Here is a 25,546-nt window from a genome sequence, read left to right as displayed (position 1 = left end):
GTGAGTAAGGGATTTGAAAGTTGGAGGGGGAGGGGGAGATCCAAAATGATAGGAGAAGACAGGAGGGGGAGGGATAGAGCCAAGAGCTGGACAAGTGATTGGCAAAAGGGGATACAAGAGGATCATGGGACAGGAGGTCCGGGAAGAAAGACGGGGGGGGGGGGGGGGGGGGAGACCCAGAGGATGGGCAAAAGGTATATTCAGAGGGACAGAGGGAGAAAAAGGAGAGTGAGAGAAAGAATGTGTGCATAAAAGTAAGTAACAGATGGGGTACGAGGGGGAGGTGGGGCCTAGCGGAAGTTAGAGAAGTTGATGTTCATGCCATCAGGTTGGAGGCTACCCAGACGGAATATAAGGTGTTGTTCCTCCAACCTGAGTGTGGCTTCATCTTTACAGTAGAGGAGGCCGTGGATAGACATGTCAGAATCGGAATGGGATGTGGAATTAAAATGTGTGGCCACTGGGAGATCCTGCTTTCTCTGGCGGACAGAGCGTAGGTGTTCAGCAAAACAATCTCCCAGTCTGCGTCGGGTTTCGCCAATATATAAAAGGCCACATCAGGAGCACCGGACGCAGTATATCACCCCAGTCGACTCACAGGTGAAGTGTTGCCTCACCTGGAAGGACTGTTTGGGGCCCTGAATGGTGGTAAGGGAGGAAGTGTAAGGGCATGTGTAGCAATTGTTCCGCTTACATGGATAAGTGCCAGGAGGGAGATCAGTGGGGAGGAATGGGGGGGACGAATGGACAAGGGAGTTGCGTAGGGAGCGATCCCTGCGGAATGTGGGGGGGAGGGGGGAGGGAAAGATGTGCTTAGTGGTGGGATCCCGTTGGAGGTGGCGGAAGTTACGGAGAATAATATGTTGGACCCGGAGGCTGGTGGGGTGGTAGGTGGGGAATAGGGGAACCCTATTCCTAGTGGGGTGGCGGGAGGATGGAGTGAGAGCAGATGTACGTGAAATGGGAGAGATGCGTTTAAGAGCAGAGTTGATAGTGGAGGAAGGGAAGCCCCTTTCTTTAAAAAAGGAAGACATCTCCCTCGTCCTAGAATGAAAAGCCTCATCCTGAGAGCAGATGCACACACATACATACACACACACACACTTTGAACTTCTTTGTGACTGCCCCACTTGTGTCCTTCAACAACACTGAAGTAACAATTTCATGACAACAGAGTGCACGGTCAAAGAAATAAACCCAATAGATCATAAATAAATTGCGCTCGGTTAACAATGCCTTACCTCAGGAAGATGCAGCTGAGGCACAGTTCAGAAAGGATTACCAAAATGATTCCGGGGAAGAGAGGCTTTTGTTATACAGGCAATAAGCAATGAATAAAAAGTTGATCAAAGTATTTCCAGTTCAATGATATGACTTGTTATTGCAAAAAGAAAACATTTTCTGTGCAGAGGGATTATTTCAGTGTAAGAAACACTGGTAGAAAAAGATCAATAGGAAGGTGTCTGGACAGTGATAGAGGGCGCAATAAAACTTTTCCATAAGACCTTAGCACATAGGTGCAGAATTAGGTTGTCCAGCCCATCAAGTTTGCTCCAGTATTTGACCATGGCTGATTTATTATCCCTCTCAACCCCATTCTCCTATCTTCTTCCCATAACCTCTGATACCTTAACTAATAAAGAACCGATCAACCTCTGCTTTAAACATATCCAATAACTTAGCCTCCACGGTCATCTGTGACAATGAATTCCACAGATTAACCACCCTCTGGCTAAAGAAATTCCTCCTCATCTCTGTTCTGAAGGGACATTCTTATATTCTGAAGCTGCATTCTCTGGTCCTGGACACTCCCATCATTGGAAACATCCTCTGCACATCTACTCTACGCTATCTAGGCCTTTCAATGTTCAGTAGGTTTCAATGTGAAATTATTCAATAAGAAATTATTTCTTCTAAATTCTAGTGGAATATCATTTTGCATTGATTATACTTGGGACTACGGTTCAGCAACGACACAGGTGAGAGGCACCTCAACATCACCCTTGTTGTGTACATACATCTACCGATGCTTCTGGACACATTTTCAGTGATGCTCCTGGAATCATCGGGTGTTTCGGGTCTTTCAACATCATACAACCTCCTCCAGGTGATCCAGCCGGGGCTGATCAGACCCCAGCTTGTGTCCAGATGGCTAGCTACTTATGACTCCATGGCTCCCCTCTTTTGAGCCACAGCCATCTTGAGGCCCTGGCATTGATTATACTTGGGACTATGGTTCAGCAACGACACAGGTGAGAGGCAGGTGTGATCTCTCAACTGTCTGTGCTATAATTGAGTGAACCTACTATTCCCTCTGTTCATAAGAAGGAAGCGACAGGAAAGGAAGGAAGAGGCAAGAGAAGTACTCCTAGGTGGGGAAACAACACCTTTGTAGCAGCCAACACAAGTCACCACCGGTGATGTTTACGTACAAACAACCTTAAGGTTTGAACAGTTTGCTCTTAAGACAGTCAAACAGATAGCTTTTTCAGGTAGCATGGTAGCATTGCAGTTAGCATAACGCAATTACAGAGGCAGAGGCAGCTATGAGACTGCAGTTCAACTCTTGGAGTTAGAATTTCTTATGCCAGAAGGTAGCGAATCTGTGGAATTCATTGCTGCAGACAGCAGTGGAGGCTAAGACATTGGGTACGTTTAAAGCGAAGGTTGATAGGTTTGAGTAGCAAGGGTGTTAAAGGTTATGGGGAGAAGACAGGAGAATAGGGCTGAGAGGGAGAACAAATCAGCTGTAATGAAATAGTGGAGCAGACTTAATGAGCTGAATGGCCTAATCCTGTCCCTATGTCTTATGAATCTTATGACATTTACACATTCTCCCTGTGATCGCAAGGGTTTCCTTCATTTTCCTTCCATATTCCAAAGGCGTACAGGCTAGGGTTAGTGAGTTGTGGGTGTGCTAGGTTGGCGTAAGAAGCACAATCCTTATCAATTTGATTTGTCACAAACAACACGTTTTACTATACGTTTCAATGTATATCGGACAAATAAATCCAATCTTTCAAAAAGAATCATGACCAACTTCAGCACATTGAAATCCCTTAGTTCTCAGCAGTATTTTATGCTTAAGACGCTCCAAAACAATCCTACAAACATCAAAAAAAAAATTTTTGGAATAAACTGCTGTGATTTTCCACTCTTATTTAGGAACAAGAAATTATTTTTACATTGTTCCTCCTTTACAACAGGAAGGTTTTCATAAACCCTTTTTTTTGTTTCAAGTTCTAGATAAAAGTCATCAAAGACTAAACTACCCAATAGGGAATAACTTCTGCAAAGTGCAACGAGAAATGAATTACTGCATTCCTCAATATAAACCTAGCTCTGACAACTCAGCTGACGAAGGCAGTGAACAGCTGAGTCTTAAAAAGGAAAGTCCCAGGCCCTAAATGCCTGTGTCTGATACATGAGCTAACTTGAGTCAGGATGGTAAATCAGAAGTTGCTAGCCAGCACCTACCAGCTAGGGAAAGGATGTGAGGGTGGAGTGGGATTCCTTCCCGGGCATCTTGTGATCTCTTTTAGAAATTTTGCTCTTAGCTTCGGGGCGGAAAAAAAATAATAAACCAGGCTCACATCTCTTTGAAGGAACAAGCAGTCTGTGGTATTTTCAATGTAAACATTACTCCACCGTCGAGGAAACCTTGAAAAGAAAATGCCTCAAGAAAACATAATCCATCATTAAGGACCCCCCCTCCCCCACTGTCTCTTCTCATTACTACCATCAGGCAGGAGGTACAGGAGCTTGAAGGAGCACACAATGTTTTAGGTAAAGCTTCTTCCCCTCTGCTATTAGATTTCTGAATGGTCCATAAACATTACCTCACATTCTTGTTGCTCTCTTTTTGCACTAGTGTTTATATTTACAATAAGAGAAAAACAACTCAGATTCCTAGGACACATCATGCGGAAAGATGAACTTGAAAAACTCATACTCTCTGGAAAGATTGAGGGGAGTAAACCTAGAGGAAGACCTTGGCTTATGTACATCAAAAGCACAGCCAGGTGGCTACACATCGAGGAAATGGAAGTCATCCAAAAAACAAAGCATAAATCTACATGGAAAACCATGGTCACCAAAGTCTGCATCAGATATGGTACCTAGACAGTTTATATTTACACTATAACAATAACAACTTTGGAAATAATTCAAAAAATCTTGGGGCTTGGGTGCTTGCTGGTTTGGTTGAGCTGCCCTCCGAGCTTGGTCATTCATTTGCAAGCATTTCGTCACCATACGAGGAGACATCATCGTACGCTGTTAATTGTGGTGTGTGCTCCAAATGCTCGGCCTGTATACACCTATCAATCAGCTGATTGGTCACCATTATGGAAACTATTTATAGAGCACTTTTCCTACAGATCTAGTTCAATGGGATAAAAGTACAAGCATGAACATGAAATAAAAATAAACATGAAAACAAAAAGATGCTAGTTAAAAGCAAGGTTAAATAAATAGGTTCTAAGCTGGAGTTTAAGTGTCAACTGAGTCTGCATCCCTATTAGATGTAGGTATTGAACTCCACAGTCTAGGACTGCAGCTCAAAAAAGCTGACCTGCCAATTATCTTTTACGGAAACTTGTTTAAATTTAAGAGACCAGCAGAAGACCTGAGAGTGAGATCTTCCCCCATCCTGGTTTTGCTTAAAAGTGTAGCAGTGGTATTCTGAATGAGTTGAAGATTGTCAGTAGATTGTTTTGGAAGGCCAGTCAAAAGAGCACTGCAGTAATCTAGCCTATTCAATATAAAGGCACAAATTAGTTTTTCAGCATCATTATGTGACATATGTTTCTTTATTATAATTTATAGTATGCTTTATATAGTTTACTGAAGTGCTGCTCCAAAACAACACATTTCACGTGCAAGTCAGTGTTAATAAGCCTGATTCTGATTCTCAAGCATTTACCGCAACAAAAGGAGATCTAGAGAGGCAAACCTTAAACTTAAGTAAACTTGCTAAAAGAAGAAAAAAGCCAAAAAGTAAGAAATGAAAGTGTGTGAATTTTTGCCTTTATGGTTGTGAAATGTCTTAGAAAAACACCCTGACTCTGTAGAAACGACTCTCAATATCAATTGAGCTAGCGGTTCAAGGCTATATGTCCCTATAGAACACCGACCAGTACAGCACAGTACAGGCCATTCGGCCCACCATGTTGTGTCGACTTTTTAACTGATGGAGATCAATCTAATCCTTCACTCCCACATTGCCCACAAGTTTTCTTTCATCTATGTGCCCATCTAAGATTCTCTTAAATATCGCTAACGTAACTGCCTTTAACACTATCCCTGGAAGTGAAAATGACCTGAAAATTATGCCCTCTCATATTAGCCATTTCCGCCCTGAGAAAAAGTCTCTGGCTGTCCACTCAATCTATGTCTCTTATCATCTTGTATATTTCTATCAAGTCACCTCTCATCCTCCTTCGCTCCAAAGGGAAAACCCCCAGCTTGCTCAATCCTGGTGGGCAAGGCTTGCAGGGCCTGATGACTGACCTCCTCTGCTGTTTTCTTATGTTTTGGGATGGGTGATCTGGTGTCAACTCCTCACAAATAGTAACAAGGAACTGGCTGCCAGAAACGGTAAAGAGGCACATTACAGAGCAGCTATGCCAAAGTGCTTTACCAAACTGAAGGGCCTTTTACCATAACCTACACCTCTATATCCCCATCACACACCTTTATTCAAAATGGTTGTTGACCTATCTAGTATGATAGTGTAGTGGGTAGTGCTTGTCGCTCTCACTCTCAGCTTCTACCACTGGCTAGCAGTTTTGCGAAAAAGAGAGTTGAATGTGCAAGTCTCTCCCTGCCAGTTCATAGCTTCTCCAACAGCAAGCCTCATGTAGTGCCTCCTCACTGGTGACATGTAGAAACTGAACTCCTTTCGGACTCGAGGACAGGGGGGGGGGGGGGGGGGGGAGAAGGTCTGGCCCCTGCACACATAGTACACTGGTGTGTGGACACAACCTGGTGCTTGTGATCCAGCTCCCCAGCAATGGGTAAATAGCCCCACTGCCTTGTCGGCAGCCTCAGGAGAGACAAAGGCTACAGGAATAAACCCAGACAGAAAATCCTGAGTGGAGCCCCAAAGGTAGCTGGACATCACTGAACATCCTTCCGGAAGCTCCTGCAGCCAAGCTGGTGCTTCACAAGCTTTCCTTTTCCACTGGTGAAGCCGAGAGAGAGATCTTGGCTACTGGGCATCTCAAGATCTCCATACCTTCCACACAGGCTTGTGATGATGATGATGATCACCCACTGTCCTTCGAAACAGATGGATGCTAACCAACCCACACCTTTATTCATGTTCCTGTACACCAGAGGTTCCCTCAGTTAATGGCACAGGTCCATGACATAAAAAAAAAAGGAGTTTACACTAATCTGCTGCAGATGAAGGGTCTCAACCCTAAACACTGACTCTCACTTCCCTCCACAAATGCTGCCGCATCTGCCGAGTTCTTCCACCAGTATTATTTCCGGCTCCTTTTCCTAGCTCACATCAAAAGCACATGGGTCAGCTAGAAAACATTTGCTCCACACTATAACATATGTTCCCTTGTTCTGAACAGCCTCCCCCTCTTTGCAACTTTGAAATACACCTGCTTTTTCAATTGAAGACAAAGGAGACTGCAAATGCTGGAATCTGGAGCAACACACAAGATGCTGGAGGAACTCAGTGGGTCAGGCAGCGTCTCTGGATGAAAATGGGCGAGTTTGGTCGACAGTCTTGGTCAAGGCAGAAGGATAGAGGGGAGATAGCCAATGTAAAGAGGTGGAGGAAAGGGGTGGAGCAAGATGGATGGGTCCATGTGAGAGAGGTAATAGGCAGATGGAGGAGAGAGGAGAGTGGGAATGATATCAGAAGCTGGAGGTGATAGGTGGAAGTGACAAAGGTATGAAGATGATGGAATCTGATAGGAGAAGGGCAAAACATGGAATAAAGGGAGGCAGGAAGGGGAACCAGTGGAAGGAGTTAGTGTGTAATGGGCAGGTGAAGAAGGTTGAAGGTTGGAAGGAGACATGGTGATTGGTTTGGGGGGGGCAGACAAATCAGCAGAGTAAAGGACAGAGTAAACTCCTGAACCAGAGGGGATAACTTCACACCCCCAATACTGAACTGATTCACCAGCCTAGGACTCACGTTCAAGGACTCTACAACTCATGTTCTTAATGTTATTTGTTACTTATTTAATATTTTTTTTGTTCTTTTTGTACAGTATTTGTACATTTTGTCTTTTGCACATTACATTGGTTGCTTGTCCATCTTGTGTGTAGTTTTTCATTGCTTCTATTATGTTTCTCTGTATTTACTGTGAGTGCACACAAAAATTGAATCTCAGGACAGTATATGATGACATAAACATTATTTAATAAAGTTACTTTGAACTTTAAAGGTTTGTGATCGAAAACATCAACTCCATTTCCCCTGCATTGATGCAACCTGGCCTGCCAAACAGCCTCAGAATTTTCTGTTTTTATTTCACAATCACAATAACCAGCTTCTGTGAACATTCATCCAGTTTTTAAAATGCTGTAGCAATGACCACCAATACCACAGATTTTTATCTCTCACAGTAGTTTGAAAGATACCTTATCAAAAATATTCTGAAAGTCTAAGTCCATACAAACCTAGTAACACCCCCCGTAAAACCGTCTAAAAGCTGCATCACAACTATTCTGATCATCAAATCCTCTGCCCTGCTGATCACTAAAAATCTTCCTGAAGGTCCCTAACTGGAACTCAAAATTATACTGCTTGGTGATAATAAATACAAAGTTATCTTGACATTTGCAATTATTGTGTCAATAACAGAGATCACTCTTATAACTGAGTACCTTCTACACAGCAGACTTGCACAAGGATCTGTCATGTTACCACGCTCTAATCGTCTTTCCTTACAGTACCTGATATCAAAACCAGAATCAGGTTTACTGACACTGACACGTGTTGTGAAATTTGTTTTTGTTTGCAACAGGAATATAATGCAATACATAAAAAATAGTAGTACTAAGTTACAATGAGGAATAAACAATAAATAGTGCAAAAAGAGAGTAAATAAGCAGCACATAAACGGAAGGATTCTGATGAAGGGTTTCGGCCCTAAATGTCAACTGTTCACTCTTCTGACCTGCTGAGAGTATTTTGTGTGTGTTGCTCTGGATTTCTAGAATCTCTTGTGTTTGTGTTCATGGACTATTCAGAAATCTGATGGAGGAGGGGAAGAAACCTGAACTGTTGAGTGTGGATCTTCAGGCGCCTGCACCTCACCACCTCCCCCCACCCCCCCCCGATGGTAGTAACAAAAAGGCATGTCCTGGATGGTGAAGGTCCTCCATAATGGATGCTGTCCTCTTAAGGAATCTTTGGAAGATTCCATGGTAGGCAATTCCATAGTAACATTTTAACCAGGCCTGACTGTAGATCACCCCTCCTCAAACACAAGAAAATAGGAGCAGGCATGAGTCATCAGGCTCTGCTCGTCCATCCCATCAATTAACAGGATCATGGCCAATCTATGGTGGCATCACCACTCTCTGTGCCATTATTCCTAACCCCCTCCTCCCCAAATCCCTGATCTTTCAATATTCATCCACCTCCACTTGAAATATTTCTAATGATCAAGCTTCCTTCATGGAATTCAAGAGATCCACCACCTCCTGGGAGGAGAAATTCCTCTGCACCTCAGTTTTAAATGACCAGCCCTTTATCTTGTACCCAAATCCTCTTCTTCAAGACTCTCTCACTGGCAAAAACTCCACGAAGCCCTCTGTATATCTAAACTTTGAATAAGGTTACCTCAATTCTTCAAAACTCCAAGGAATATAGGCTCAAGTTACTTGATTTCTTTTGGTAAGACAACCTTTTATCTTGGAAACTAGCCTGGTAGATCTCCTCTATGCTGCCTCCAACATTACTACAGCTGTCCCTGGGTTACAAAAGGGCTCCGTTCTTGAGAACCATTGTAACCCAGGTTTAGAAAGTTAAAAATGAACAATTAAATGTGTAGGTATGGATCATGCACTGCTTTAACAGAAGAGCAAACAGGCACGAGAAGAGCAGCCACTTGACCTGCTGAGTTCCCTGAGTGAACAAATCACCCCCATACAGACCTCTGAACAACCGGCACAGCAGCTCAAACCACTAATTCCTGCCGAAAATATCACCACCTTCTATGGCAACACACAGCTGCAGGGTCAGACTCTGACCACACTAGCTAACTCCAAATCATTTGGTTCGCCTCACACTCACTTGTTAGAAAGTTAGGGAAGCTTCACTCTTCAAAAATTCTTTTAGAATTCATTGGAAATTTTAGTAAAGTCAAAAATTTGCAAGTCAAGGCCCATTTTCTCATTCATACGTAGAGACATCCATAAATCAGACTCTTATTACCAATGAAGGACATATATACCTTCTTTATGTAAAGAAACTACAACAGGATTCGATGTGGGACTTCACCAACACCTCATACAATTACAACAAAAACTCCGTTCCTAGACTCCAACCTTTTGCAATGAAGGGTAAATTGCCATTTACTCAGTACTTATTGGACCCGCCTGCTGGTTTGTTGTGATACATGCAGTACAGCACCCAATTCACTCTAACTTCACTCCCCATTGTCTCGCTTAATTTGTCTGGAGCTTAATTTGATTATCTGCCTTTTGAGTTCTCTTACCAAAGTGCACGATCTCAAACCGCCCCACATTAAACTCCATTTGCAGGAATTTTGCTCATTCACTCAGCCTACATCCTGCGCAAAATTACATAATCCTTATTAACAAGCGCCCTCCCCCACCCATTTTTTCCCCTCATCGGCAATCTGGAAATCTTATACCGTTCAGAATCCGATTTAGTATCACCAGCATATTTACTGTTTTGTGGCAGAAGTACAGTGCAAGACAAAACTTACTAAAGATACAAAAAAAAATTAATAGTGCCAAAAGGGGAATAGTGAGGTGTTGTTCATTGACTATTCAGAAAACTGAAGGTCAAGGGGTACAAGCTGATCCTAAAACTGTGGCCCTTCAGGCTCCTGTACCTCCACTCACAACACGCTGGAGGAACTCAGCAGGTCGGGCAGCATCCGTGGGAAAGATTGGTCGACGTTTCGGGCCGGAACCCTTCATCAGGACTGGCGAAGAGTCCTGACGAAGGGTTCCGGCCCGAAACGTCGACCAATCTTTTCCACGGATACTGCCCAACCTGCTGAGTTCCTCCAGCGTGTTGTGAGTGTTGCTTTGACCCCAGTATCTGCAGATTATTTTGTGTTTACGATCCTGTACCTCCATCCTGATGGCAGAAATGAGGAGAGGGCATGTCCTAGATGGTGAGGGTCCTTAACAATGGATGCTGCCTTCCTGAGGCAGTGTCTCTTGATGATGTCCTTGATGGTTGGAGGGTTGTGCCCATGATGGAGCTGCTGGCTGAGTCTACAGCCTATTTTGATCCTGCCGATTAGAGCCTCCAGATTGGAGAGGTAGTGATGCAACCAGTTAAAATACTCTCCACCGTACATCGACAGAAACTTGTCAGTCTTTGGTGATATACTAAATCTCTTCAAACTCCTGATGAATGAAGTAGAGCCACTAGCATGCCTTCTTCGTGAGTGTATTACTGTGTTTTGGCCCAGGTATAGACCGCCTGCCGGCTCCCAGGAACTTGAAACTTCTCACACTTTCCCATCACTGACCACCTCGATGAGGACTGGTACATGTTCTCCTGATCTCCCCTTCCTGAAGCCCAGAATCAATTTCTTGGCCTTGCTGATGTTCAGTGCAAGGTTGTTGCTGTCACACTATTCAAGCAGCTAATCTACCTCGCTCCTGTATGTCTCCTTCCTCCAGGTCATTAATGTAAACAGTGAATTGTCTGGGGTGGTGGTAGAGGCAGATACACAAGTGACATTTAAGAAACTCTTAGATAGGCATATAGATTATAGTAAAATGGAGGCTATGTAGGATGGAATGGTTAGATTAACCTTAGAGTAGAGATTCAAAGCTCAGTAAAAATTTCTGGGACGAAGGGCCTGTACTGTACCAGAAGTGGCTATACATCCAAAAAGAAACCTGGGGCAGAGAGAAAAAATAATACCAACAACTTGTACAAGAAGAGATGTAGCCAATCTCTTTCACTATCCATTAGACAAGATTTGGCTAGTCTGCTGCATGAATTAAAGTTCCAGGTATCAGCTGCTTTTCAAAACCTCATCCAAGTGAAAGTCAAGCCCAGTTGTACAATGGGGTGAGATACTTGCCTGAACAAATGTTGGCAAAAGTACATTTCAATCAACGTGGCAATGATTCATCACTGAAGAGTTAAATTCTCGAGTTGTGACACTCAAGTGTTGCGATGTTTTAACAGTTCCCATCCCGAAGGCTGACAAGAATCTTCTATCACACATGGCTGTGGTTTATTTTGCTAAGTTATACTAACCTCATGCTGTGGAGGGCACCCTGTAAGTGTGCCTGTGTTTCATACCTGTCCCATTCACAACTTAATTTAAGAATATTGCAGTTTTTATTTACCTGTTTTATGTAAAAAAAAATTACACATTTCCATATATTATGAAGAACACATTGTAAAAAATCATTTGTGCTTAAGTCATTGTTATCCTGTGCAAAGATGAAAATCTATTTATTTTTCAGCTCAGCACAAGCTTGTCACTTATCAGAATCTTGCAGTGAGATATTTATTTAAAAAAATCTCTTGCACAATTTACAACGATCTGATGACATTGTCCATTACATTTTTAACAGATCTTTGCAACAGCCTGAACCATGCCTGAACAGCTGTGACATTATATTAGAGACCATTACAAAATGTTCATTACAAATATTCATTACAAAATGTAGTTGGGTCCAAAATTTTGGATTCCAAACTGTACCCCTCTGAAACATTTGGGTTGGCTCCTACTTGACTTAGTGACAGTTGTGTTGGACACTTGACCAAGGAGGGGGATGAAGGACTTGACCCAAGATGAAAGTAATACTACATCGGTTAGTGTTAGAAAACTATTCACAAGGATCCATGAATATCAGCTGGCTGTGAAGCAGCATGACCAACTCTCCCTAGCCTCTATCCATGAAGATAGAGGGGCACAAACTTGACTGGACATCTGTGACTGTCAAGGTGCAAGCACACACACGGCTGCAAGAGAATTCCCAGAAGCATGGTTTTCCACAAACAATTTTGTAAACATGAATTCCTCCCCACATCAGAACAGAATTTCTGAAATTGCATCCAATCTGCTGATTGAAAAGTATATAAAAGTCAAGCATTCGGAGGACACACCACTACCAACAGCACACTGACGATGTTGCCTCGCATGGTAACAAAACATTTGCAAGTAAATTGCCAAGATCAGTGAATAACTCAACCCTCTAAAAATGTCCCTAATGAATCATCCTCAACTATCACCCTGGCAGTGCATCCCTGATGTAAACAACACTCTGTAAAAGCCTCCTGTACCGCTGACCTCTCCCCTAAACCTTCCTCCATTCACCTTAAAAAGATGTCCTCTGGTACTAGCCATTGTTGCCCTGGGAAAAAGTTATTGGCTGTCCACTCTATGATTCTCATAATCTTGTACATCTCTATCAAGTCACGTCTCATCCTCCTTCGCTCCAACAAGTCCTAGCTCATTCAATCTATACTCATAAGGCATGTTCTCTAATCCAGGTAGCATCCTGGTAAATCTCCTCTGCACCTTCTCTAAAGCTTCCACATCGTTCCTATAACAAGGTGACCAGAACTGAATACAATATTCTAAGTGTGATCTAACCAAAGTTTTAGAAAGCTTAAATGTTACTTCAAAGCTCCTGAACTCAGTCACTGACTAGTGAAGGCCAACACAGATATGCCTTCCGCCAGAGAAAGCAGGATCTCCCAGTGGCCACACATTTTAATTCCACTTCCCATTCCCATTCTGACATGTCTATCCATGGCCTCCTCTACTGTAAAGATGAAGCCACACTCAGGTTGGAGGAACCACACCTTATATTCCGTCTGGGAAGCCTCCAACCTGGTGGCATGAACATCGACTTCTCTAACTTCAGCTAATGCCCCACCTCCCCCTCGTACCCATCTGTTACTTATTTTTATACACACATTCTTTCTCTCACTCTCCTTTTTCTCCCTCTGTCCGTCTGAATATACCCCTTGCCCATCCTCTGGGTTCCCCGCCCCCCCTTGGTCCCTCCTTCCCGGACCTCCTGTCCCATGATCCTCTCGTATCCCTTTTGCCTATCACCTGTCCAGCTCTTGGCTCCATCCCTCCCCCTCCTGTCTTCTCCTATCATTTTGGATCTCCCCCTCCCCCTCCAACTTTCAAATCCCTTACTCACTCTTCCTTCAGTTAGTCCTGACGAAGGGTCTCGGCCTGAAACGTCGACTGCACCTCTTCCTAGAGATGCTGCCTGGCCTGCTGCGTTCACCAGCAACTTTTATGTGTGTTACAGATATGCCTTCTTCACTACCATATCAACTTGTGCAGCAACTACGAAGGACCCCGAGATCCCTCTGTTACTCCACACCAAATCCGCCATCTAACCTTGTACTCTGCCTTCAAGTTCCACCTCACAAAGTACCCCTGTATATTTCAAGATAGAAAGAGTAATCTGAGATGTTCAGAGGGTGGTCAAATATACCACTGATGTAGAACATCTTATCCTGTTCAACACAATTTTTGCTCAACTTAATTGCAACCTCATTGATCCCCTCCCTCCATGAAAATTTTGCAAGTCATTGGAAAACAGTAGTTCTCCCTACCTACATAAACATATTCTCAGTATTTTTTACTTATCTGTATTTGTACAAATTGCCTTTTACACACTTTGTTCTACTGTGAATGTCCACAAGAAAATGAATCTCAGGGAAGCACATGGTGACATATCAGTACTTCGCTAATAAATTTACTTTAAACTTTGAAAACAAACTTTAATGCTCACATACATACTGCCAGAGAATCACAAAGATTAAAGGTTGGAAGGGTGCACAGAGTTAGGACCAACTACATACAAGAGCAACCTTACTAGCGCCACTCTCCCAATTTCCATAGTTCAGCCAAATAATTCTAAACATTTATTCAGTGCCTACTTGAACGATATGATTACATCCACTTTATCACTCCCTCCAAAGTGTTTTCTAGATTCAAACCACATTCTTTGTTAGAAAGTTTCCAAATGATAGACTTAGTCCCTTAGCTGTTGCGATTTTAAACAGCTCCGTTCGATTACCTCTTAAGCACACACTCTTCCGGGAAGAAGTCCATTAACTTCTTCATTCTATTCATAGTCTGTTCTCCTATGACTCAATCAAGTAAATCTCTTCTGCCCCTCCATAAAGTCCTTAACATTTTTCCTGAAGCGCAGCATCCTGAATTGATCATAATATTCTAGTTGTGGCCAAACCAACAATTTGTAAAGAGTCATTGTAAATTCATTTACAGAATGCTGGAGATTAGGTCCTGATGAAGCATCTCAGCACGAACATCGACTATTTATTCCTCTTCATAGATGCTGTCTGATTCCTCCAGCATTGTCAGTGTGACTACGCATTTCAAGGATTTGCAGAATCTTGTGTTTATAACTTCAGTTCCTCACATTCAATAACTATGTTTATAAAGCCCAGTATCCTATACAGCTTTACAATTACTTTTTCTAACCTGTCCAACACACACAGAAAGCCAGAGGAACTCATCAAGTCAAGCAGCATCTATGGAGGGAAATCTCATGCTCGCTAAGGTTAAATCAGTTTTAATTTTATACCCTAAGCAGATCTCAGTTACTCCCCACAATAGTAGAGGTAGGCAGAACACTGATTAACTTGTGCCAAGTACCTGGTCAGTCACCCATTAAGCCTGCACCAGATTCTGCTGGTAGATGGGCTCTTGCAGCCAGTTGCAGGTGTGGAAGGAAGTTGGTGGCCCATTTGGGTACATTTTCAAGTTAGGTGAGAAGAAGAAGGGGAATTAAATAGGGTGGGTGGGGGAGTAATTAAGGAAGTTTCTGTGCTTGAGCAACACATACAAAAAGCTGGAGGAATTCAGCAAGTCAGGCTGCATTAATAGAGTGGAATAAACAGTCGCTGTTTTGGGCCAAGATCCTTCACATTGTCAACTGTTTATTCCCCCTCAAAGATGCTGCTTGACCTGCTGAGCTCCTCCAGCATTTTGTGTGTGTTGCACAAGGTTCCCAACACGTGTAGAATCTCGTGTTTATGATTTTCAAGCTGCCCAACCAATTTCATGAATTTACATGTAGTTTCCCACAGCTCCCTGCAATCTCGAACCACATTAAGCACTATGTGCAATTAATTTATTCTTGTCACATGTACCATAATACCATGGAACATGCTGTTTTGTATGCAATCCTTTCCAGACCAGTTCATCACCAACTAGGAAATACAATAAATATATTACATTAATTTTTCCTTCAGGGATAAGCAATAAAACTTATATACATCTAATCTAAATTTATCTAATACATATTGCTTCTGCTAGTTCTTCCTGTGAGAATGACAAACACGCATTTCTTGGTGCTAATTTTTACCTGCCTGATGCTCATCACTTCCACCAATTTAAACCCTCCATCTTTCTCACAGTTTCTCACATGGTTTCATGTTTGGCGTCGACTGCAAATTTGGAAACTGCACAATAAATCATTAATATACTTTAAGAAAAACAGTGGTCCCTATAACTAGCTCCTAGGGACACTGCTATGTGAATCAAGTTCAGATTTATTATCACCGACTTTGGCAATGTGAAATTTGCTGTTTTGCAGCAGCAGTACAAAGACAAACCCACTATAAATTACAAAACAAATAAATAGTGCAAAAATAAGGAATAATGGAGGCTCTGCACTTGGTGAATCAAGCAATCTCTGTTTATCTTGTTGGTAGGGGAGAGTCTGTTGCTGACTCTCGAGTTGGAAAACTCGGGGGAAAAAAAGCGACACGACAGACTTTATCATCGCAAATCAGTGAGTTGCTTTGTTATGTCTCCACTTTCGCTGTGAAGTGGGGGGGACTTCTCTTTCCCTTTATCAGAGGGGGAGAGAGAGAGAGAGTGCGAGCGAGCCTGTGGTATGTCGAATTGTCAGGAGAATGATTAGCTTTTGTTGTACGGCTGATCATGGTCTTTCTTGGGTGCTTTGCTGTTGCTTGCTTGGTGGGTGGAGGGTGCTGATACTTCTTTTGCGATAGTGGGTGGGGGTGGGGAAGGTCATTGCTTTGCTGCTGCTTTTGTATGGGAAGGGGGAGTGGAGGGGCTTTGGGGTTCGAACGTTTTGACTGTCATTCGGTCTTTGGGGCACTCTTCTGCTTTCGTGGATGTCTGCAAAGAACAAGAATTTCAGTATGTATATTGCATACATTTCTCTGATATTAAATGGAACGACTGAATTATTGATTCATGGACCATTCAAAAATCTGATGGCGAAGAGGAAGGCATCATTTCTGAATTGTTGAGTTTGGGGTTTCAAGCTGTGAGATACATCTCCCTGATGGTAGCAACAAGAAGCAGAAATGTCATGGAAGGCAAGGGTCCTTGGTGAAGTACGCCATCATCTTGTTGCACCACCTCGTGGGGAAGGGTGTGCTTGTGATGGAGTTGGCTGAGTCTATGATCCTCTGCAGCCACATGTAATCATGTGATGCAACCAGTCAGATTGCTCTCACTGCACATCTATAGATATTAAGAGCAGTCTTTAGCGATATACCAAATCTCAGTTCCATGCTGTGTGTGTTGGGCCCAGGATAAACCCGCTGAGATGCTGTCCTCCAGGAACTTGAAGTTGCTCACCCTTTCCACTGTTGACCCCTCAAAAGAAGAATGGTGTGTGTTCTCCCCTCCCAACTCTCCACAATCAATTCTTTGGTCTTGCTGATGCCAAGTGTGAGGTTGTTGTGAAACCAATCATCCAGCCAATCTATCTCAGAGCTGTATGCCTCCTTGTCACCATCTGAAATTCTACCAACAAGGGTGTCATTGGCAAATTTATAAATAGCTGTGCTGAGCTAAGTAGTCAACAGTGTGAAGAGCACAGAGCAGATTAAGCCTGCATCCTAGAGGTGTACCTGTTTTGACCATCAGTGAGTTGTTGTTACTGATCCATTCTCCCAATACCCTTCAATGTAAAAGAAACCATTCAATGCTCCTGATAAGACACAAGAGATTCTGTAGATGATAGAATACATGAACAACACACACAAAATGCTGGAGGAACTCCTGGCTTCTCCCCACTTCCTTTCCAGTCCTTTTGAAAGGTCTTTGCCTGAAATGCCAACTGTCCATTTCCATCTATGGATGCTGCCTGACCTGCTGAGTTTCTCCAGTATTTTGTGTCAGTACTCTTGATACTTGCAGCTTAGCCTATGTTCAGCAACATGAGCATGCTACAGAGGACGTGTATAGATGTCAGGCTAGCAAGCACTGTGGATGAGGACCAGCGAGGGATGAAGGCTGGTGGCCCACTGGGTCAGCTAGTACCCCTAAGCTGGCTGGACCCAAGATCAGATTTCCATGCGAGCAGGAGGCACAAGAGCTGGTGACCTTCTAGGTACATCAGTTGGCGAGAGCAAAGTTCACATTCTGTCATCAGTGGACCCAGAGTTCAGGGTCCCATCATTGACTGGTCCAGAGATCAAAACCTGGAGTTCAGGGTCCTATCAACCAAACATCTCCGGGCTGATACCGAAGATCGAAGCTGAAGGTCAATTGGAATTCTGAAAGCTAATTGTTGAAGTCCTGGATCTATGAATCTGAAGTTCACAAGGGAAGTCAGAGGCCCTTTGTGCACATCCACTGCGCTGGAGGGCTTGGAGGCCCGCCCTGAGGTTGGAGGACTTTCTATCTGGGCGTGTGGGTGGCAGGGAGGAAAGGGGCTTCTTTGTTGCTGTTGTTTTGTTGCTTGTTGTGTTGTGTTGTTCTGCCAAGCACTGTGGCATGCTACATTGGCGCAGGAATGTGTGGAGACAATTGCGAGCTGCCCCCAGTACATCCCTGGGTGTGTTGCTTCCTTATGCAAACAATGTACTTCAATCTATGCTTCAATGTACGTACATGTACTAAATAATCTGAACCTTCTAACTACACTATTTCATCATTTTTATTCCACAAGTCTCTTCTGTTATCTTACTTTTCTGGAAGTTTACATGCCCAAGCCACAAAAATCCTCTCCATTACATTGATAATAAATAATACCGCAGCCATTGAAAAATTTTGGTAATCTATATTCAGTGAGAAGCAGCTACCCAAAGCATGTGAATGCTGTAATTTTGTTCCTATCACTGCAACAGTATCTGTAAGGCAACTGCTTCTCTTTAACGTTTTCAGTTTTTAATCATCTGCCAAGAAGAAAAATTCCTGGAAGAAAAATACCACAGTATTATTTTGGTTCCCTTTCACAATTGTATGCAAAATCAAAGTACTATTTTCTGGGGCTTATTCCGCTTTCTTCTTCTGCTCCATGATGTTGCACATTGCTCAAATTTGGAAAAAGATATTGGAATATTTGTTAGTGCTATTCCATATCCAAACGATGCAAGTTTTTGCAAGACTTGGACTGCTCACCTCCCCAGTTATTACTCCTCAACCAACAGGCTCTTCAAGCAGACAGGATGACCACTCAGCCCAACACTGAATGGATTCCACAACCAAATAACTCACTTTGAAGGACACTGCAACAAGGATTCTACGATTTCGGTCTCTGAAGCTGACATGCAGGCTGCCTTCAGGAGGGTGAACCCATAGAAAGCATCCAGACTGCACGGTACTTGACCACGAACTAAAGACCTGTACTTATCGGCTGGCTGGTGTGCTCATTGAGATCTTTAACCTCTCACTTCAGCAGCGTGTGGTACCCACCTGCTTCAAACAGGCTTCAATTATGCCAGTGCCCAAGAAAAGCACGGTGACCTGCCTCGATGACTATCGCCCAGTAACACTTACAGGTGATGAAACACATCGGCTCCTGCCTGAGGGACAACTTGGATCAGCTCCAATTTGCTTACCGAAGCAAAAGGTCCACAGCAAATGCCATCTCATTGGCTCTTCACTCAACCCTGGAACATCTGGACAACAAAGATGTATACATCAGGATGCTCTTTATCAACTACAGCTCAGCATTCTATACCATCGTCCCTTCAAAACTAATCAATAAGCTCCAAGACCTTGGCCTCATTACCTCATTGTGCAATTGGATTCTGGATTTCCTCACTTGTAGACGCCAGTGAGTTCAGATTGGCAACATCTCCACAATTTCCATCAGCACAGGTGTACCACAAGGCTATGTGATTGGCCCCCTGCTCTACTCACTTTAGACTTATTACTGTGTGGCTACACACAGCTCCAATGCCATGTTCAAGTTTGCTGATGGACACCGTTGACCAGAACAAAGGTGGTGATGAATTAGCATATAGGAGGGAAATTGAAGATCTGGCTGAGTGGTGCCACAACAACAAACCCTCACTCAGTGTCAGCAAGACCAAGAACGGATTATTGACTTCAGGAGGAGGAAACCAGAGGTCCATGAGCCAGTCCTCACCAGAGGATCAGGGGTGGAGAGGATAAGCAACTTTAAATTCCTAGGTGATACTATTTCAGAGGACCAGTCTGAGGTGGAGAGGATAAGCAACTTTAAATTCCTAGGTGATACTATTTCAGAGGACCAGTCCTGGGCCCAGCACGCAAGTACAATTACGAAGAAAGCAGTACAGCACCTCTACTTCCTTAGGAGTTTGCGAGATTTGGCATGACATCTAAAATTCTGACAAACGTCTATGGATGTGCAGTGAAGAGTATATTGACTTGCTGCATCACCACCTGGTACAGAAACACCAATGTCCTTGAATGGAAAATCCTACAAAAGGTAATGGATACGGCGCAGTCCATCACTGGTAAAGCCCTCCCCAATATTGAGCACATCTACATGAACCGCTGTCGTCGAAAAGCAGTGTCCATCACCAAGGATCCTCACAACCCAGGACATGCTCTCTTCTCACTGCTGCTATCAGGAAGAAAGTACAACAGCCTCAGGACTCACACCAACAGGTTCAAGGAACAGTTACTACCCCTCATCCATCAGGTGCTTGAACAAAAGGGGATAACTTCACTTGCCCCATCACTGAAATGTCCCACAACCAATGGACTCACTTTTAAATTTCACAGCCTGATTCTAATTCTGGTTCATTCCAACTATGAAGGAAGGCAGGGTCAAAGAAAGCAGTCCTGTGGTGGAAGAGCAGCCAATGGAGCTGACAAGAGGTGGAGAGAGTTCGAGTGACGCAGGGCAGAGTATCGGCACGGAGCACTCTGAAGTTTTAAACAAGTTTGTGACCCTTTGCAATTTCTGTGGGTTGGAGGAGTTGGTGTTCCATCTTTATGGTGGATACAAAGCAATGTAGGTACAGTCATCTGCAACATGCCCCCTTCTCAATACTACCATTAAGGAGGAGGTATAGAAGCCTGAAGGCCCACACTCAATGATTCAGGAACAGCTTCTTACCCTCCCTCATCAGATTTCTAAGTAGTCTATAAACACTAGCTCATTATTTTAGTCTCTTTTCCACTGCTTATTTATTTTTTATATTTCTTTTGCATCTTTTTTTCCAGGTATTGCTCTGTACTGCTGCTGCAAAACAACGAATTTCATGACGTCTATATGTCAATGATAATAAACCAGATTCTAAATGATTCTGAAGAACTACTTGCCACAGGGAAAGCTGACTTAGTTACCAGCTACTCTGCAGTGAGTACAAGAAGTATATGCATAATTCACTTAATAGCTAATGAAGCATTATCAGCAATTCACTCTTCCTTCCACCCACCTTTATGTCATCAGCAGTGATGCCCAACTTTTCCCCATCCTTAACATCAGCTGGCAGGTCATCTGTGCAGCAACCAAATTATAAATGAGGGGAACTGTCAACTATTGGAAACAGAAGGTTGGCAGGATCTGTTCTGTTCAAAATCCCTTTTCTGAAACGCTCTCTGGGACAGCAAATACTCAAACTTTTATAAATGCACATTTGAGAGCATCCTAACATGCTGCTTCACTGTGTGGTATGGAGACTGCACTGAGGGGGACAGGAGGGCTCTACAACGAGCACCTAAAAATGCCCAACGCTTCCCCGGCACCTGCCTACCCACCATAAAGGACATATATACAGAAAGGTGCTGGAAAAGGGTCAGAAACTTCACCAAGTATCCTACCCTCCTTTATGAACTGTTTGTCCCAATTCCAAAGAAGAGGGTACACAGCATCCACTCCAGGACCACCAGACACAAAAACAGTTACTTTCCTCAAGTCGTCAAGATGATCGACACCTCCCCCATTAACCCACCCCAACACCATTAAATAGTCACTATATTGGGTGGCAGGGTGTCCCTACCAAAGGAGGTGTAAGGTGCTCCTTCCCTCTGCTAGCCTGCAGGTCACCCATGGCAAAGGTGTAGCACCCCCAGATCAGTGTCACATAAAGTAATGGGAGCAGGTAGTGAATGGTCGTATGAGCAGCTGGTGAATGTCACAAGTCCTAGTTATGCCACCACTGACGCCAGGCAATCTCTGAAGAGTATTGATAATGGCTGGGGTCACCTGTCTTGTAAAGACACCGCCCAGAAGGTAGCAATGGCAAACCACTTCCGTAGGAAAATTTGCCAACCATAATAAACTACATCATACGACATGACATATAATGAACGAATGAACGTACTTTATGTACATACAATCAGTCTAGGTATATAAACTAATCTTACATATATACAGCCAGTTACTTGTACATTGTGTTTTATAGGATTATTCATTTATTATGTATTTATAGTGGGGTTTTTTTGTGTTCTTTTTGCTAATTGTGTTTTTTATGCTGAAGCGAATTTAGAGCAACAATCATTTCATTCTCCTTTACAATCATGTACTGAAGAATGACAATCAATCTTGAACCTGGAAGTGCAATTTACTGTCAGTCTTTGACTCAGTCTTCCCATGTTTACGATAACTTGTCAAAACTAAGTAAATTCATCCACAAACTTGCTCGGGCAGATCCTTCCTGACTTACCGATCCTGCTCTATAACTGTTACAAATGTTCAAGTTGAATAAAGGGTCCCCCAAACCTATGAATTCTTGTATCTGAATTAACATGCAAATGTTCAACTAAAATTTGAAAACTGAGTGAATCAAATAGCTTGTAGAAATAACACCGTGCCTGGCATACAAGTTAAAGCTATTTGCCCACAAGATGTATTTTGTGGAATCACGGAGACAGGCTTGAGGAGGAAGACGGGAATGCTGTGACTCACCTGAGAGATTTCCAGGCAAGGTAGCTTGCCAACTTGAGCTCCAGTGAAACCATACACTGAATTTGCACTCACTTTCAGTGCTAGCTGCCGACCATCAAGCACCTTCTGTTTGAATGGGTCTGTCTCTTTCTTTAGTTCTGCCTTTGCCCTTGGGAATGAGAAGGTGAAACGATCAGTCAAAACAAAACTTTCCTCGGAATGGTTGTCACTAAAAGAATACTATACATCCTTCCCACTAATGATGGCTTGTTTGAATCTCGTCCCAGATCAACAAACTGAAAATTTTACTTATGAGGGGTGATTGATAAGTTAATGGCCTAAGGTAGAAGGAGTCAATTTTAGAAAACCTAGCACATCTATTTTTTAACATAGTTCCCTCCTACATGTACACATTAAGTCCAGCGGTCGTGGAGCATACGGATCCCTTCTTTGTAGAAGTGGTCCACAGCAGGGGTGATTGATAAGTTCATGGCCTTAGGTAGAAGGAGATGAGTTATACAGCTCTTGTTACATGCATGTGCAGTTCAACTCTGACTGAAAATGCAGAAAGTTTGAAGTTAATAACTTGTGGGTGCACTTTACATAATTTTCCTAATACGGTGGGGGGGGGGGGGGGGGGAGGAGATTGATAAGTTCTAGTACCAATTGTTTGGCGACAATAATAAAGTATAAAGTCTCCAAAACATTCAGCATTAGAACATCGACCATGTTCTAATACTGAATGTGTTGGAGACTTGTGGGTTTCCACAATTTAATTATACACTCAGTGGTCACTTTATTGGGTGCCTCCTGAATGTACATTTGCAGTAATGAGGTGTACAGGGGATTCCTAATAAAGTGGGCACTGCGTGGCCAGTTAGTTGCTAACCTCACCCAAAGAGCCAACCAAGTGTGATGAAAAATCAAAAGATAAACTGGGAGGCACAAACAACAGCACAAACAGGAACAGGACTAATTAAATGCCTGACTAACCCCTCCTGCCTACACAATGCTTGCATCCCTCCATTCTCAGCATATTCACATTTCTCTCTTAGATCTTAAACACCTCTATTGTATCTACCTCTACATCACCCAGGCAGCATATTCCAGGCACCGACCGCTCTCCGTGTGGAAAAAAAAAGCTCGCCCTGAATATCTCCTTGGAACTTGCCTCCCTTCACTTTAAATGCATGCCCTTCAGAATTAGGCATTTTGACTCTGGGCAAAGGGTCATGAAATGGTACAGGCTCACTATTCTAAGGAAGATTTGTTCCACAGACCAACTTGAGAAAAAATGGAGACCAGTGGGGAAAAATATTCACTTCCTTCACAACAAAAACCTCACCAGCCCAAAGCGTCAACTGTTTATTCATTTCCATGGATGCTGCCCGACTTGCTGGGCTCCTCCAGCGTTTTGTGTGTGATCACGGCTTGTTTCACTTCCTTTTCGCCCCACCACCATGACAAGCGAATTATATTTGGACATGACTCAAGACAAGCATCAATCCCTTAACAGAAATTATCTCAATAGACCCTGGTCTCAATAAGTAAGGATCAAATCAGAAGTACACCATCAAAAAGCGATAATATTTTGTGTAATACATAGGTTTAGGCCCAGTTTCTCCCTCCAGTGTCTTAGCTGTTTAAAACAAAAGACTACCCATCCCAAATATACAGGACATTAACCTGAATTGCCAATCAATGCCCTTTGGAAAAGGAAGAGATAAGCTAAAATGTTTTCCACGGATAAAGGATAACATTATGGAGTGACAAGGCAAGCTGTGCTGTACACCCTGCAACATAGAAGTGAAGAAAGATTTGTAGAACAGTTTAAGAGCTTTGAACAAAGAGAAACTACTTCCAATAGCTCAATAACCACAGATTTAATGTACAAGGAATCTGCTACATTACAGAAATACTGTTACTTTAGTCAATGTATTTGCTCCACTTCCCCACTTGCTCCAAAAAAAGTGAAAATCCAAGGGAATTCGTGTTAATTTATTGCTCCTACAGAATACACAGAGTTGGGATTTTTATAATCTACAGTAGACAACACAAACATAGTGGAGACTATTAGGTTAACCGGTTTATTTTATTTTATTAGACTGGAGTTTAGAAGAATGAAGAAACCTACAGAATATTGAAGGCCCAAGAGAAGAGTGAATGTGGAGAGGATGTTTCCTATAGTGAGAGTCAAGCACCAGGGGCACACTCAGAACAGAAGAACATCCCTTTAGAACAGAGATGAGGAGAAATTTCTTCAGCCACTGTATGGTGAATCTGTGGAATTCATTGCCACAGATGGCTGTGGAGGTCAAGTCATTGGGTATATTTAAAGCAGAGTTTGATAGGTTATTGATTGGTTGGGGGGGGGGTGAAAGGTTACAGGGAGAAGCCAGGAGAATCAGGTTCAAAGGGAAAACTAATCATCCATGATCGAATGACAGAGCAGACAGAATGGGCCAAATAGTCTAATTCTGCTCCTAGGTCTTATGTTTTTGATGAAAACTGGAGGATTGTCATGTTAACCATGGGCAGACTTGATTCAATTTTCTTTACATGGTTTCAAAATGTCCACTAATTAGGCATTTTTTTCCCTCTGTTGTACTCACTTTTTCCTTGCAGACAGGAGGTTTTCCAGTATTTCTGGAAGCAGTCCTTTTCTCACTGATGCCTTGACAAACTGATCCCCTGTCGGAGTCTTAATGAACTGGTCCGAAGAAAAACTTTGAAGGAGAGAAAAGTGAAAGAGGAGGAAGAAAAACCACAACACATTCAAATAAATCTCCATTAAAGAAAAGCAAGCTTCAAACCCTTACTATTACTTCAGCATCATATTCTTACCACCACTTATGATTCAATGCCTCAGTAAATTTATTTAGCTAGATCCCCCAATCCCAAACACTATGTAGTTCCCCAATGGCTGAGTGTGTTCCGTACAAAAGCTGCAAGGCTAGACAACATACCTGGTCGGGTGCTGAGGAATTGTGCGGCCCAGCTAACAGAAGTCTTAATGGACACCTTTAACATCTCTTAGCAACAGTCCACTGTCTCTACAAGCTTCAAGGCAACCACTATCATTCCAGTGCCCCAACAAAGTGACAATAACCAGCATAAACAATAACTGCCCAGTTGTACTGACCTCTACCATCATATGCCGTGCTTTGAGAAAGCATTCAGCCGCCACAACTATTTTTACATTTTACTGTCACATTTTCTAAATTTAAAATATATTGAAGTAGGGTTTTTTGAGCTT

At 42.9% G+C, this 25,546-nt stretch overlaps 1 protein-coding gene across 1 annotated transcript in view; it reads right to left on the bottom strand.

Moving 5' to 3' along the window:
* pold1 (polymerase (DNA directed), delta 1, catalytic subunit) overlaps window positions 1-25,546 on the bottom strand; it is a 236,006-nt gene that overhangs the window by 120,866 nt on the left and 89,594 nt on the right. The window contains exons 16-17 of the mRNA XM_072271908.1: window positions 24,903-25,016; window positions 22,312-22,459 (exon numbers count right to left, since the gene is read on the bottom strand). Coding sequence (XP_072128009.1) covers window positions 22,312-22,459; window positions 24,903-25,016 — 262 coding nt within the window. The remainder of the gene's footprint in view (window positions 1-22,311; window positions 22,460-24,902; window positions 25,017-25,546) is intronic.

This window comes from Mobula birostris, chromosome 11 (assembly GCF_030028105.1).
Source record: "Mobula birostris isolate sMobBir1 chromosome 11, sMobBir1.hap1, whole genome shotgun sequence".
Classification (NCBI taxonomy): domain Eukaryota; kingdom Metazoa; phylum Chordata; class Chondrichthyes; order Myliobatiformes; family Myliobatidae; genus Mobula; species Mobula birostris.
Note: the sequence above shows the minus strand (reverse complement) of the source record. Positions and strands in the feature narration are given on the sequence as shown.